Raw genomic sequence first — 15,361 nt, 5'->3', positions numbered from 1 at the left:
ATAAGTAATGAGGATTTCAATTCAAAATAATGAAACACAAAATATGTGAAAAATAGAGTTGTTGGGATGAATAACAAATGGACACAACTAGCTATGAATTAAGGAGAAGAGGATGCTTTAAAAATCTTAAAACATTTTTTTAAAAAATAAGGGACAAAAAAAATAAGGGACATGAACATAGAATCTATGAATAAGGAAAATTTAGTGAGACAGAAATACTTAGAACAGAATAACTCATAACTAGCCACATTAAAATACTTTATCACAGAATAAGGAAAATCTTGCAAGTTGACAACAGGAAAAAATAAATCACTTTAGAACAATCAGATCAAGCCATGAATTTTGGTCAGAACAGTTGGGTGCAGGTCTAGAAAAATAGCTCTTAAAAATGAAGAAACAACCTTTAATTCAATATTATTTTTCTATGCAATATATTCAGCCAAAATGTCCAAAACTAAGCTATTATGCTAAATAAGTCACAAAAGGACAAATGTATCATTCCTTTTATATGAGGTTCTTAGAGTAGTCAAATTCATAGTAGAGATAGAAACTAGGCTTCCAGGAGTTGGGAGAGTGAAGTTGGGAAAATCGTGTTTAATGATAGAAAAATATGTTCAGTTGGAGGGAAGATGAAATTCTGAAGATGGATGGTGATGTACCTAACCGTATGTGATGGTTGATTTTGTGGGTCTACTGGGTTAGACCATGGCATCCAAATATTTGTTGAGACATTATTCCGGATGTTTCTTTCAAGTGTTTTTTTTTTTTTTTAATTAACATTTAAGTAAGTAGACTTTGAGTAAAACAGATTATCCTCAATTATGAGAGCAGGTTTCATCCACTCAAAGGAATTAACAGAAAGCAGTAACCTAAATAAACCAGAAGGAATTCTGTCTGCTGACTGCTTTGGGCTTGCCCTGTAATTCTTCCCTGGGTCTCCAGTCCACCCACCAGGTTACCCTGAAGATTTTGGGCTTGCTAAGCCAACATACTCATGTCACCCGATACTTTAAAATAAATCTCTCTATATACATATGTATATGTACATGCACACACCACTAGTGTGGTCCTGCTTTTCCTGCATAATTCTAATATGCAACAGAACTGAATGCTTAAAAGTGATTAATGCTTACAAGCATTACAAGTGAATGCTTACAGTGATTTTATCACTATAAAAACAATGAACTATTTATAACGTTTCTAAGAAATTTTATGATGCAAAAACAAACCTTGAAGACACTAAAAAAAAGTGTTCAAGTAAAAAGAGGAAATTCTAGAACAATGCTTTGGTAGATATTTGGGTAGAAGGCAGATGGTTCATAAAGTTTTATTGGCAATCACTTCATATGTAGCTGAGCTTAAATTTGACTTAGCTTAAACTTCACTTTCTTACTTTACTCTTTGCTCAGTCATTGTCTACACTTAAAAGTACTTTGTTTAAATGTGATATAGTTCTAATACTCAAATACATAATTGCTTATTCTTGGGCGTACCAAAACTTTTTTGTTGGTGTTTCTTATTATAACATTATAGCCAAATGGAGAGTTCTTATCAAATTCCCCAAATCCCATGAGATAACTTTATAGTTTTGTATAATTATTCACAACCACACAAATTGATAGATTATTTTATGTCCTAAAGAGAATTTACTTGCTGTAGTAGAATCTATTAGCAGGCGAGATCAAGGGAAATTATACATTAAGTTAGGGAAGTGTTGGGACGCCTGGGTGGCTCAGCGGTTGAGCGTCTGCCTTCAGCCCAGGGCCTGATCCTGGAGACCCGGGATTGAGTCCCACGTCAGGCTCCATGCATAGAACCTGCTTCTCCCTCTGCCTGTGTCTCTGCCTTTCTCTGTGTCTTTCATGAATAAATAAAATCTCAACAACAACAAAAAGTGTTAGGGAAGTGTCAAAAAAGAAGCAAAGTGAGAGTTCACCATTCCACTGAGGGATCTGCCTGCATGGAAGGGGGGCAGGTCCATAAGTAAATCAATTGCTATATTTTTTAGCTTTAACATGAATCCCTTGAAACTTAGTTTAGCCCCACTAAAATATATTCTCATACAAGATTACATGCTAGCAAATATCTAGACAAGAAATGGACTGGAAAATAGACTCAAGGGAGACAGTGTGCAACTGCTTCATGGTGATTTTCGTTTGCTATTTTGTGAAGATTTATATTTAAGAAAGACACCAACTCCTTTCCTAGTCCTAAATCTTGAAGAAAACAATCAAAGCAATGAAAAGGACTATGGAATTGTATATATGAAAACAAGGGATGTATACAGTATACAATATTATCAAAATTGAATGAGATGGCAGTCCTCAAAATGTGGTCTTGTGCACAGTAACAACAGTATCAACTGGGAACTTGTTAGAAATGTGGATTCTCCTCTCAACTTTTTAAAAGATTTTATTTGTTTCTTCATGAGAGAGAGAGAGAGAGAGAGAGAGAGAGAGAGAGAGGCAGAGACATAGGCAGAGGAAGAAGCAGGCTCCATGCAGGAAGCGCAATGTGGGACTCGATCCCGGGACTCCGGAATCACACCCCGAGCCAAAGGCAGATGCTCAACCGCTGAGCCACCTAGATGTCCCCTCCTTCCAACTTCTGACTCAGTGAGAACCTCTGGGGGTAGAACCCAGCTATCTGTGTTCATGGGATTCTGATGGAAGCTAAAATTTGAGAAGTACAGCAAAAGAAAACCAAAAATAATGTAAGGACATTGGACATAAGAAAAATATTTGAGCTTAAAGTTTTGGTGCTAACACTTCAGTGTATCCTGAAAATTTTGAGTTAACAAATGATTATCTCCCAGAGCAATACCAATTCTTTATATGAAAGAAAGGGAGGGGGATAGAGCAGTATTTCTGGCAATGGCCAAAAGGTGGAAACAATTGACATATCTATTGATAGATGAATGGATCACAAGGTTTAAATATATATACAATGAAATATTATTCAGTTTTATAAAAGAAGGAAAGTGTCATACATATTATTACAACATGAATGAACCCTACAAATGTTCTTAAATGAGCCAGACACCAAAGGACAAATATTGTAGGATTTCACATACATGACATATCTAGAATATGAAAATTCACAGAAACGGAAAGTATAATACAGATTACAAAAGCTGGAGATGGGGAACTGTTTACTGTGTAGAATTTCTACTTGGAATGATAAACAACTTCTGGAAATAGTGGTGATGGTAATATGACATTGTGAATGTATGTAAGGCCATTACATTTTACATTGAGAAATAGTTGAAAGGGTGAATTTTATGTTAAATATATTTTATCATGTTAAGAGAAAACTGTCAGGGGCACCTGGGTGGCTCAGTCAGTTGAGCATCTGACTCCTGATTTCAGCTCAGGTCATAATTGAACCTTGTGCTGGGCTCTCTGCTTAGTGGAGAGCTGCTTGAGATTCTCTCTTTATCTCTCCCACTGCCCCTCCTCCTGCTCTCTCTCTAAAATAATTTTTTTTTTTTTTTTAAGATTTTTATTTGAGAGAGAGAGCACCAACAGGGGGAGCAGCAGAGGGAGAGGGAGAGGGAGAAGCAGGCTCCTTGCTGAGGAGGGAGACTGATCCAGGGCTCAATCCCAGGACCCAGGGGTCATGACCTGTGCCAAAGGCAGAAGCTTAACTGACTGAGCCACCCAGATGACCTAAATAAATAAATCTTTAAAAAAAACCCAAGGTTACTAAAAACAAGGAAATTGTCACAACCATGAGGAGTTTAAGGAGACATGAGGGCTAAATGTAATATAATATCCCAGAAGGGATCCTGAACGGAAAATGGATTTTGGTAAAAAAACTAAGGAAATCTCAGTCAAGCATGACTTTTGTTATTAATAATGTGTGAATATTCATTTATCAATTGCATGAAACATACTATATTGGTATAACGTGTTAACAGTAGGGAAAACGGGGGATGGGGTAAATGAGAACTCCCTGTAGTATCTTAGTAATTTTTCTCTAAGTCTAAAATTAACTGTCAAACAAAACAAAATATAAAATAAAATAAAATAAAATAAAATAAAATAAAATAAACTGTCTATTGAAATAATTAGATAATAAAGAAGTAAAATTCACTTTGCCAAAAAAAGCAATAAAGTACATAAAAAGATAGTATCGCTAATTATGGAAATGCAGATTAAAATAAGACTATGACACACTTTTTAAAATTTTAAAACCACTGGCTATACCTATCATCAACAAAGATATGTTCCAAATGGGATTCTTACATACAGCTGGTGGGAGTATAAAATGGCACCTTCACACTGGAAATCAATTTGGCCGTTTCTTAAAACGTTAAATATTCATCTCTAGCAACACTCCATCCTCAGGTATTTATGAATGTTCACAGTAGTCCTGGCAATAGGTAAACACTAGAAACAACTTACATGTCTATTAATAGATAAACATATTGTGGTATATACAGTCACTGCAATCTGCTCAGCAATAAAAAGGAATGAACACAATAGGGGTAAATCCCAAGATAGCCATGCAAGGATATACTTTAGGATTTCATTTATGTAAAAATAGAATGAAAAGCAGCCATACAAAAGTATACTGTAGGATTCCAAACACAAAAATTAAAGAAATGCAAATTAGTGTAAAATGACATAAATCACCAGATTCGCCCACATTCACTGCACTCATAAGGCATTTCACCATTGTTGCAAATTCAACTTTGAGTTTATCGAGGCCAGTTGTAAGTAAAGATGTCCTATTCGCAGTTCTCATAAGGACTCACATCAGTGTGAACTCTCTGTTGTGTAACGAGGCTGGAGTTGTACCACAAAAACTTCCCACATTGGCTGCAATAATAAGGCCTTTCTCTACTGTGATTTGTCTGACGTCTAATGAATGTGGAGTTGTAACTAAAGGATTTCCTACATTGTTGCACCCATCAGGCCTTTCTCCAGTGTGAGTTCTCTGGTGTCTAATGAGTGTGAAGCGGTACCTAAAGAATTTCCCACATTTGTCACATTCATAAGGCCTTTCTCCAGTGTGAACTCTCTGATGAATAATGAGTGAGGAGCTGTCCATAAAGAATTTCCCACATTCTCTGCACTCATAAGCCCTTACTCCAGTGTGGATTTTCTGGTGCTCTACAAGTTTATGTTTGCGGCTGAAAGCTTTCCCACATTCAGTGCACTTGTAAGGTCTCTCTCCAGTGTGGATTTTCTGGTGTTCAACAACTTTGTCTTTGCGGCTGAAGGCTTTCCCACATTCTCTGCACTCATAAGGCTTTTCACCACTGTGGATTTTCTGATGCTCAACAAGTTTATGTTTTCGGGTGAAAGCTTTTCCACATTCACTGCACTCATACGGCCTTTCACCAGTGTGAACTCTCTGATGTCTAATAAGTGTAGAACGATTCCTAAAAAATTTTCCACATTCACTGCAGCCATAAGGTCTTTCTCCTGTGTGGATTTTCTGGTGACCAACAAGTTGGGATAGTCTAAGGAAACCCTTCCCACATTGGCTACACTCAAAAGGCCTCAGCCTGGTGTGAATACCCCGATGGTCACTGAGGCCAGGTATCTGTGTAAAGAATCCTCTACATTTTGGATTCTCATAAAGCTGATCTTCATCGTGGCCTATCTGGTGCTGATGGAGGTGGGACTTTCTAAGGAAGGCCTTCTCACATTCTCTTTGCTCATAAAGCTTTCCTCCAGTGTGAATTTTCTCATGTTTAACAAACATACGTTTATGACTGAAGGTTTTCCTACATCGTGTACACTTGTAGTAATTCTGTTCATTTTGAAAGGCTTCTCCACCTGCCATGTGTGGAGGCTTTCCTACAACATGAGGAACCTGTTCTTGCAGGAGGCCTGAGCTGGCTGGGAAGTGCTTCCCATCTTCCCTGCATGTAAACGTCATTCCTGTCATGTGACCTCTGTAGTTCTTCCCAAGTGAAGACCTCCCCTCATCACTTTTGGAAAGTTTCTCTCTAATTTGATGCTTTTGGTTCTCGTAAGGCTCTTCCTCACAAGTATACAGGCCTTGCCCAGGGTGTGTTCCATCATGCTCAGCCAAGTGCAAAAGGTCTTTCAAGAGCAGGCCACATGTCTCACAGGGCTGGGCCTTCTGGATGGATGGGCCTGGCTTCGGAGTCCTGACCTGTGATGTTCCTGCAGAAACACCTTGTTCTGAAGGTGCCCCCTCATCCTGGGCTCTGTGCAAACAACCTGGAAGCAGAGAAATGCTGGTAAAGTGCATATTGACTCTTTGAGGAGGCAGTCCCATAGGAATGTCAGACACACCCAGGGACAAGGCCATGGGCCTGCTGATGGGCAAGGGGGCCTGGAGATGGTGAGAGGAAGGCCTGCTGTGCAGAGCTCAGCCTGGCAAGCTCCCATGATGAGAGAGCCCTGACTCTGGGGAAGGACCTGAAGGTGGGGGAAGTGCAGGGATGAGAAGCAGGCTCCCCAACTCCCTCCCCTGCCAATGACTTTCAACAAGGCCATAGCTGCCGGTGACTAGTGAGCACTGATACAAGACTGGGTCCAGACACAGGAGTGTGTGATTGCAACACAGCAGCTGGTGTTCAAAGACTATTTAAAAATATATGCAGCCAAAAAAAAAAAAAAAATATATATATATATATATGCAGCCATCAAGATACCTTAGAGTAGGTCATATATCAAGTGTACTGCAAAGGGAACAAGAAGGGAAGGATGACAGAGGAAAGCCACAAAAGTGGGGGAGGTGGGGAATGCAAGTTTAGAAATGATGACAGGAAAAAAAAAAGGTAGAAATTTGGTATGACTACTGTCCCTGGCATCATATAATGGTGAATCCAGCTTGGACAATACACCCATTCCCAGCTACCAAGCCCCAGGGCCATTTCTTACTGCCATTGATGGGGAGATGTCCACACTGTCAGGCACCCCGGCTTCTCCCACTTCCTCAAGATGAGCATTTACAATGGACCTGAAACAGGCCAACCTAGGTGAAACATAGGAAAAGGGAGTAGACGGCATGCCCCCAGAGTGATCCAACACACAACATCCCACATTCTAAAACCAAAAAAACTTCAGAGGAGGATCTTGCAGAATCAGTGATCTCTATAAATAGAGACCATGTTGGTGGCTGAAATTTCTGGCACAGGCATGCCCCAAAAAATGTCAGCAAGGAGGAGGAAAGCATTGAGCACAGAGGCTCCATGCTTCTGAACAGAATAACCCATCCAATGATGAATAAGACCATTGGGATTTCTCAGACAAACTTGGAGCAGAAGCACACCAGGCCCAGACCTGGTTCCCATAAAGGTACACTAGAAAACCAGAAGGGAATTGCTGACCACGATGTGCTTGTGGGAAAGACAGAGCTACCTCCTGGGAAAGGGAAAAACCAGTGCCCAGCCCTGGACATTGGAGTGGGTGTGAGGGCCTTACCTAGTGATGACAAAAGTGCAAAGTTCTCCAGCATCACACTGTGGTATAGGCTTCTCTGAGCCTCATCAAGGAGTCCCCATTCCTCCTGGGAGAAATGTATGGCCACATCTGTGAAAACCACAAGCCCCTGCCAAAATGGGGAGTTCAATCAAAGTGCAGTGTTTCTCCAGGATCTTCAGTACCACTCCCTACCCCACTTCCATCTCCTCCTTGCCCTCCACCCCAACTTCCCAATGTGGAGGAGACACAAGGTCTTGTGGTACTGCTGCCTGTCTCTCCTCACTGCCACTGATCACCATGTGCAGAAAAGCACCACCTCGGTTCTGGCATGCAGTGAGGGCTCTCTCTCTTTTATCAGTAAATTATGCTCTGGTTCCCCAGATCTTGCCTCCTGGACAACAAAACTTGAATTTATCTCTCTCCCATAAGCACCCCACCACAGGACCTGGAGTCAAACATTCTACTCCTCTTCACCTGCACATCATTCTGGTCTGAACCTCTCTACATATCTGGTCCCTCTGCTTCTGCAACCCAGTTACTGAGACCCACCAGCCCACTCTGTAGATAAGTCTATGGCTTCCCAACACAGCATGGTGCATATGGAATCCAGGTAGTATTTTGCAAATGGAATCAGCAGCCTATTTTGTCCCATCCTGCCCCAGAAACCCAAGTTCCCTAGCAGGAGAGACCACCAGGGTCCCTTTGCAGTTCTCCCCACCTGATCCTGCCACCTGTAACACATTCACCCTCCCAAATCTAACATCAGTACCTCTTGGACGCTTGGGGCTCTGCTATGTTCACTACATATGCTGTCCTACAAGCAGTGACAAACAGCCTATGTTTACCTGACCCACATTTGAAGCCTGGCTACACCGAACTCCCCACCCCAGGCCTAGCAATGCTCCTGGCTGATCTGTATATATATATATATAAAGAAATTTTTTTTAAGATTTTATTTATTTGCTCATAAGACACACACACACACAGACAGAGACACAGGCAGAAGGATAAGCAGGCTCCATGCAGGGAGCCCGACGTGGGTCTCAATCCCCGGTCTCCAGGATCACACCCTGGTCTGAAGGTGGCGCTAAACCACTGAGCCACCGAGGGTTGCCCACCTGGCTGATCTGTTTTAACTTCAACTGATCTACCAGCCTGAATGAAACAATACAGGTCTGACCAGAGTCCCCACAAAACACTGACGAGTCCAAGGGAAGATAATGTGCCCTGCCCTCCTGAGCTCACTGACATCAGACCTCCCTCATGGAGATGCTTCAACATCTATCTTATATCCTTGATCCTTTGGAATCCTTTCAGACTCCTCACCTTTATCCTTCAGGCACACCCCCCACCCTACAGCCACATTGCTTTCTCATCTGTCTTTGTGACATCCACTGCCACCATCCAGGCTCCCAAAAGAGATCCAACTCTCAACCTCCTTCCCCTTCCCACCTCCACAATCTAACGAAGCCCCCTCTGGAAGCTGAGGCACAGCGACACTTCAGTCCACACCCTGGCCATTATGTTGTGGCTGTCAGCAACCTGTATGCCTCCTCTGAACTCCAGACCTGTGTGTCCACCTGCTGTCTGGGCATGTCTACTTGGGAGTCTCTTGAACATCTGTGACATCAGCAAAATCTGACGTCCTTTCCCTCTGAAAAATCCCTCTGCCTACTGACTTCCCCATCTCAACTAATAGAACCTCCAAATTTCCAGAGAAAGCCAAAAGCCTTGGGGCTATCTCTGACTCCCCCTCCCATCACACCTCCTGGTGCCCTCACTTATCACATCACTAAACGTGGGCATCTCTGTGCAGAAGGCATCCAGAAGGCACCCAGTCCTCTATGTCCATAGCCACTACGCCCTGTCCAGACATCAGCGACACTCACCTACACTATAACAGGAGCTCCCTTTCAGGTCACTATTCCCACCTTCACTCCAGCCTCTCCTCCACACTGCAGCTAGACATAAACTGTTAAACCCTGGATGTGATTACCAGGCTCCTCTGCTCCAAACCTTCTCTAGCTCCTACTTCCTTCAAATTAGAGGCCCACGACCTCAGGTTATAACTGTGGATCTGGTAACTCTATGCCCCTGCCCTGGAACACTCCTGCCCAATATCCCATATTCCCACCATGCCTAAGAGCCTTGCAGTTCCCTGAGCATTCCAACTCACTTTCACCCCCATTATTTGAACATTCTGGAACCTGTGCCCAGGATACCCTTCCACATCTTATCCTATCAGTTGTCAGAAATGGGAAACGCTCCATAGAATCCAGGGCTGAGTTCAAAACCCTGGGTTTTGGTGAGACCACAGGAACTTCAGACTCAAGGGAGGGAGAAGAGCACGTGAACATTCTCAGGACACCACCATTCTTTATATGGGACTGGCAAAACCAACATGGTGATAACTGGGGTGGATGAAGGTCTGTTACATCCTCCATTCACCTGTACAGGGTCCATAAGCATTTCTGCAAATGCCATGGGAATCTGTGGGAAGAGGGAGGCCATGAAAAAGGGGCAACCATGGTAGGATCCTACGGACTGAACTGGACCACCACCAACCCCTGCCCTGCCCTGGAGCAAACTGATCTTGGCCTGGTAACCTAAGATTTCAGACCCTCTGACTTCAGTGCCACTCTTACCAGCTGTGTGACTTTGCAGGACTGAGCCTCCTGATCCTCAATTTCTTTCCTGTAAAATGGGGTTAACAATGGCCCCCACCTCAGAGCTGATAGCAGTATTAAACATAATTAATACACACGACCTGGCAGCCATAACTATCCACAGGATTAACAATTCCGTATGTTTTCAGTGCCAATAAAGGGATAGGGTTTTAGAAATGTGGGTCCATATTATGCCTGCTTTTCAAAGTTTTCAGAAGATGTGATATATAAAATTCTACTGGTAGCAAATACCACATATAAATTTTGCAACTTTATAGTATTACCATGCTTAATTTATTGAATGAATTCATTTCTAGTTGCCTATGTGTACACATTTAGATGAATATTGGTTACTTAATGTCTTAATAAATGTTTCATACATCCTGAATTTAATGAATGGTAGAGAGAGTCTGAGTATGCAGCTTAGCTATCTCTTCCTTTCAGCAAACAAACCTACCTGCTACATAATTCCCTGAAGGGCACTTGCAGGACCCCTTATTGCAACACTCCCTCCTTCCTCTTGCCCTCAAGGGTGGAAGAGAAGATGTCTAGAATGTCTGGAACGTTCTGGAACACGTCTGCTCCCCAAACCTGGCTATTTCTTTTGTCTCACACAGATGGTCTCCAAGGAGAAGCTGACTTGCAGGGCTGAAAGTCTAGAATTCCATCTCCACCCAGGCCAGCAAACTTACTACACCCAGGCATTCTTTCCTAGACACAGGCCAGAATACCTTCTATGTTAGGTACTCTTCTTTATGGTGGGAGCGTTGAGGATACTGAATCCCCTACACACTCAAAGCCTCAGTCCTCCTGACACTCGCCACAGCCCATCAGGAATAAGAATCTGAAGACTCCTTTCTTGATGTGGTCCTCATGCTCTGGTGCAGTCCACACCCTTCACAACTCTGACAGCACAGCCCCCTTCCCCGCCCTCCAGATATCTACGTCCATATACTTTTTTTTTTTTAAATTTATTTTTGATAGTCATACAGAGAGAGAGGCAGAGACACAGGCAGAGGGAGAAGCAGGCTCTCTACGTCCATATACTATACGTCATGCCTCCACTCTGAGACAACTTAGCATCAACACGTCCAAAATCAAGCTCAGGATCTCCCGATACCTGGTCCCTGGGCTCGCTTCCCCACCTCCATCCTTTCAGATACTCGGGTCTTGACATGGCCCTTCACTCCCTACATTTGCTCATATGTGTATGTGATGCAGCAGGAAGTACTGTCCGCTCCGCTGTCGAACTCCACGCCTAAGCTCATCGTGTCTCCCTCTCCCGCCAGCGCCCGGGTCCAGCCTCCACTACAACTCCTGCGGAGAGGCCCGCGGTGTCTCCTCAGCAGTCTCCCCTCCCCGCCATTCCCCGTCCAGCTCTCCCCTACCCTAAACTTCTGACTCTAGGCAAGACCCGCCCCTCCTCGCCTCCCTGCGACCTCCAGCTGGCCCCAGCTGCCCACGCCGCCTCACCCTCTGTTACCGGCACAAACAGGGGGGCCCTGGTCCCCTCATCCCCCCTGGCCCGACTCAGGAGCACCTGCGGGCCTCCCGCCCCCGACTCAGGAGCACCTGCAGGCTCCCCTGGACCGCCTCCCCGAGGGCCTGGCTGGGGGTAGCTGAGCGGGCGCCCGTCCATCCGGGCTGCGGCGCTCCGGGCGGCGGGGACGGCGCTGAGGGTCCACGGTTCAGCACCCACCTGAGCCGGCTTCATCCGCGCAGGCTCCGCTTCCTACCAGTGGGAAGAGCGGGACGGGGAGCGGCGAGCGACTGGGCGGAGACGAGGGCATCTGGAAGCCGCCTCCGCGGCGGGAACGACGATTCCCCCCGCGCTTCCCATTCACTTAGTCAAGACTCGAGACGCCTTCCACAAGAGAACTGGCGGATGAACTACAGAAGAGCGGGACGCCGCCCGAAGTCCCTCCCCCGCGATGCGCAGGCACAGAAACCACTCTCGGCTAAGCCTCGCAGTCTGGGCTGTCTCCCCCTCTACCGCCGCCGTACGGCCTTCTGGGTAGTGTAGTTACCGCGCCCGTTACAGCACAGACTCAAACGTAGGTCGTTCCTGACGGAAGAAAAAGGCCCGGCGAGTATGAGGAGCTCTGGGAAATGGAGTTCCAGGTTCTAAAGGGGGCGGTGTCCTGATGATCCTTAAAGGGGCAATACCCAGCTTTCCTCTGAGTGCAGCATAGAGCCCGTCACAACAATGTCCAGAGACGTGTTGTTACAGATTCCGTGAATCGCAGCACATTTCCAAAATCCTGCACATAGGAAGGGACATAGCATACCATGTTATTCGCCATCCCCTCGTATCTCTCAGCTATCGTGTTGCTTACCAAAGACGTATACACTGACGCTTTGGTGTCCTTTTTATGGGCTTAATAGTTTCAATAAGAAAAGCCTCCAGGGCGGCCTGGCTCAGCTGGTTAAGGGTGGACTCTTGAATTCAGCTTAGGTCCTGATCTCAGGATGGTAAAATCCAGCCCTGCCTAGGGACCCATGCTCAGCATGCAGTCTGCTTGGGATTCTCCCCCTCAGCCCCCTATTAAATCAATCGATTAGAAGTAAGGGAGGAAGGAAAGGAATGAAAGGAAAAGCCTCTAGACAGCCCTGTGATGGGAACTTGCAGGAGGAGTGGAAGGAAGCCCTGAAGTCATTAGAAAGGGTGACCATGGGCGTCTGATTCCCACAGAAAATATTTTTCCTGCCTGTATAGTCTGTAATAATAATCCTAGAGAATAATACTCTTATTAGGATATTACTGTATATCTGAGGTATGTTCCATTTCTTTTAAGAATCTGAAACGTATCTGAAATAAAGACTTACCACATGCCAACCTCTATCTGAAGTGTACGGCTTTCTGATAAATTGGCCACGTGTGCAAAGGGGCATCTTATCCCTGAGATAAAGATCTGAGTATCCATAATCTCATTTCTTTGCTGGTTAGTGATTATCATTTCATCTGTAATTGTAGCACAGGGAGTTGAGATTATCCCTGGAAAAACACTTGTGTGGGGCACTTGAGTGGCTCAGTCGGTGAAGAGCCTGCCTTCAGCTCAGGTCATGATCCCAGGACCCCAGAGTCCTAGAATTGAGCCCGCCTTGGGTTCCCTGCTCGATGGGGATCCTACTTCTGCCCCCCCCCCATTTGCTTGTGCTCTCTCATGTTCTCTAAAATAAACTTTTTAAAGATTTTATTTATTTTTTCATGAGAGACACACAGAGAGGCAGAGACATAGGCAGAGGGAGAAGCAGGCTCCCTGCAAGGAGCCTGATGCCAGACTCAATCCCAGACCACCAGATCACACCCTGAGCCAAAGGCAGACGCTCAACCACTGAACCACCCAGATGTCCCAATAAATACTTTTTTAAAAGCAAACAGAAAAACGCTTGTGAAATTGGCATTATTAAATGCTATTAAAAATGTTTTGTGGGGGATCCCTGGGTGGCACAGCGGCTTGGCGCCTGCCTTTGGCCCAGGGCGATCCTAGAGACCGGGGATCAAATCCCACGTCGGGCTCCCGGTGCATGGGGCCTGCTTCTCCCTCTGCCTATGTCTCTGCCTCTCTCTCTCTCTCTCTCTCTGTGACTATCATAAATAAAAATTAAAAAAATTAAAAAAAATGTTTTGCGGGATCCCTGGGTGGCTCAGTGGTTTAGCACCTGCCTTCGGCTGAGGGGGTAGGGAGGGGGTAGTCCTGGAGTCCCGGGATCGAGTCCCACATTGGGCTCCCTGCATGGAACCTGCTTCTCCCTCTGCCTGTGTCTCTGCCTCTCTCTTTCTCTGTCTCTCATGAATAAATAAATAAAATCTTTAAAAAAATAATAAAAATGTTTTGTAATTTTTCATGGAAGGGGCAAAACCATTCTAGAGAAATATATCTGTGACAAGTGCAAGAAAAAACTTAAGATCTCAATGAAGTCTCAGCAAGAGAAACTGAGTCTAAGAAGTCAAAGAATGAAGCTGAGACTAGCTTGCTGAAACCTTGGCTACATTCACAGTTTGGTCCCAAAATGTGATTATTTTTTTCTCTTCACAACTTTAAAAACTTTTTTTAAATGTTAAATTCAATTAACATATATTATTGTTTTCAGAGATAGAGGTCCATGATTCATCAATCTTATATAATATCCAGTGCTCATTATATCACATGCCCTCCTTAATGTCCATCACCCAGTTACCCCATCCCCTGATCCCCTTCTGCTCCAGCTGTCCTTAGTTTGTTTCCTATGATTGATTCTCTTACGGTTTGTCTAATTTCAAGTCATTTTATTTTTTCCTCTCTCCCCCAGTGGTCCTCCATTTTGTTTCTTAAATTCCACATGAGTGAGATCATATGATAATTGTCTGTCTCTGATTGACTTATTTTGCTTAGTTCCATTCATGTCATTGCAAATGGCAAGCTTTCATTTTTTTCATGGCTGAGTAGTAATCCATTGTGTGTATGTATGTGTGTATGTATCACATCTTCTTTATCATTTGTCTGTCGATGGCCATCTGGGCTCTTTCCATAGTCTGGTTATTGTGGACATTGCTGCTATAAACGTTGGGGTGCAGGTGCCCCTTTGGATCATTAAAAATGTGATTATTTTTAATACTTGAAAACATTGTGCAGTAACAGCCTGTAGGGGAAGGAAAACACAATATTTAAAGAGTTACCAGAAAGATAAAAAGGAATAGGGAAGTTGTACTATTATGTTGTTACTGATCTGTAAATGTTAAATGAGCATTTACAGAAATTAGAATATACATAGTCCCTTTAGCTGAACTATAACACATGGCAGTACATTTAGAAAGGGCTTTAAAATAAAAACAAGACAGGACCCAATGAAAATTGTGTCCCTGCAGGTCAAGCAGCTAATGGCCCACTTCCCAATCAACCACTTATTGACAAGGACACTTGCAAATACCGTAAATAGAAGGAACACTAGAAAAAGGACTGTCCCATCTTATGAAACAAAAACCAAGACAAAAAAAAAATACCTCAAGTCTGATCAGTGAGGGTATTCTGAGGAAGGAAAAAGTGCCTAATGACCTACCTTAAGTACTCAAGATGAATTAATTACCAATAGTTATCCTCATCAATTCCTGATAAAGTAGGTTACTTTGTATATTAAAAACTGATAGGTTTGCTCAGCCTCTTCCTCATAATGTAAAATATTTACAATAATCAATAGATTTTCTCAATTTCTTTTTTTTTAAGATTTCATTTATTTATTCATGAGAGACACAGAGGGAGAGGCAGACACATAGGCAGAGAGAGAAGCTCCCTGTGGGGAACCTGC

At 43.8% G+C, this 15,361-nt stretch overlaps 1 protein-coding gene across 1 annotated transcript; it reads right to left on the bottom strand.

Moving 5' to 3' along the window:
• Window positions 1-3,596: 3,596 nt before the first annotated feature.
• On the bottom strand, window positions 3,597-12,230 carry LOC121484454 (zinc finger protein 547-like). Its single transcript, XM_041743752.1, is given in 4 exon segments — window positions 3,597-4,908; window positions 4,911-6,200; window positions 7,410-7,536; window positions 11,775-12,230. Coding segments are annotated over 4 exon segments (1,608 nt in total). The 5' UTR covers window positions 11,790-12,230; the 3' UTR covers window positions 3,597-4,732.
• Between the last annotated feature and the right edge of the window lie 3,131 nt (window positions 12,231-15,361).

The sequence above is a fragment of the Vulpes lagopus genome, chromosome 2, assembly GCF_018345385.1.
Source record: "Vulpes lagopus strain Blue_001 chromosome 2, ASM1834538v1, whole genome shotgun sequence".
In the NCBI taxonomy this organism is placed as follows: domain Eukaryota; kingdom Metazoa; phylum Chordata; class Mammalia; order Carnivora; family Canidae; genus Vulpes; species Vulpes lagopus.
The sequence above is the reverse complement of the archived record's forward strand: the minus strand, read 5'-3'. Positions and strand labels throughout refer to the sequence as shown.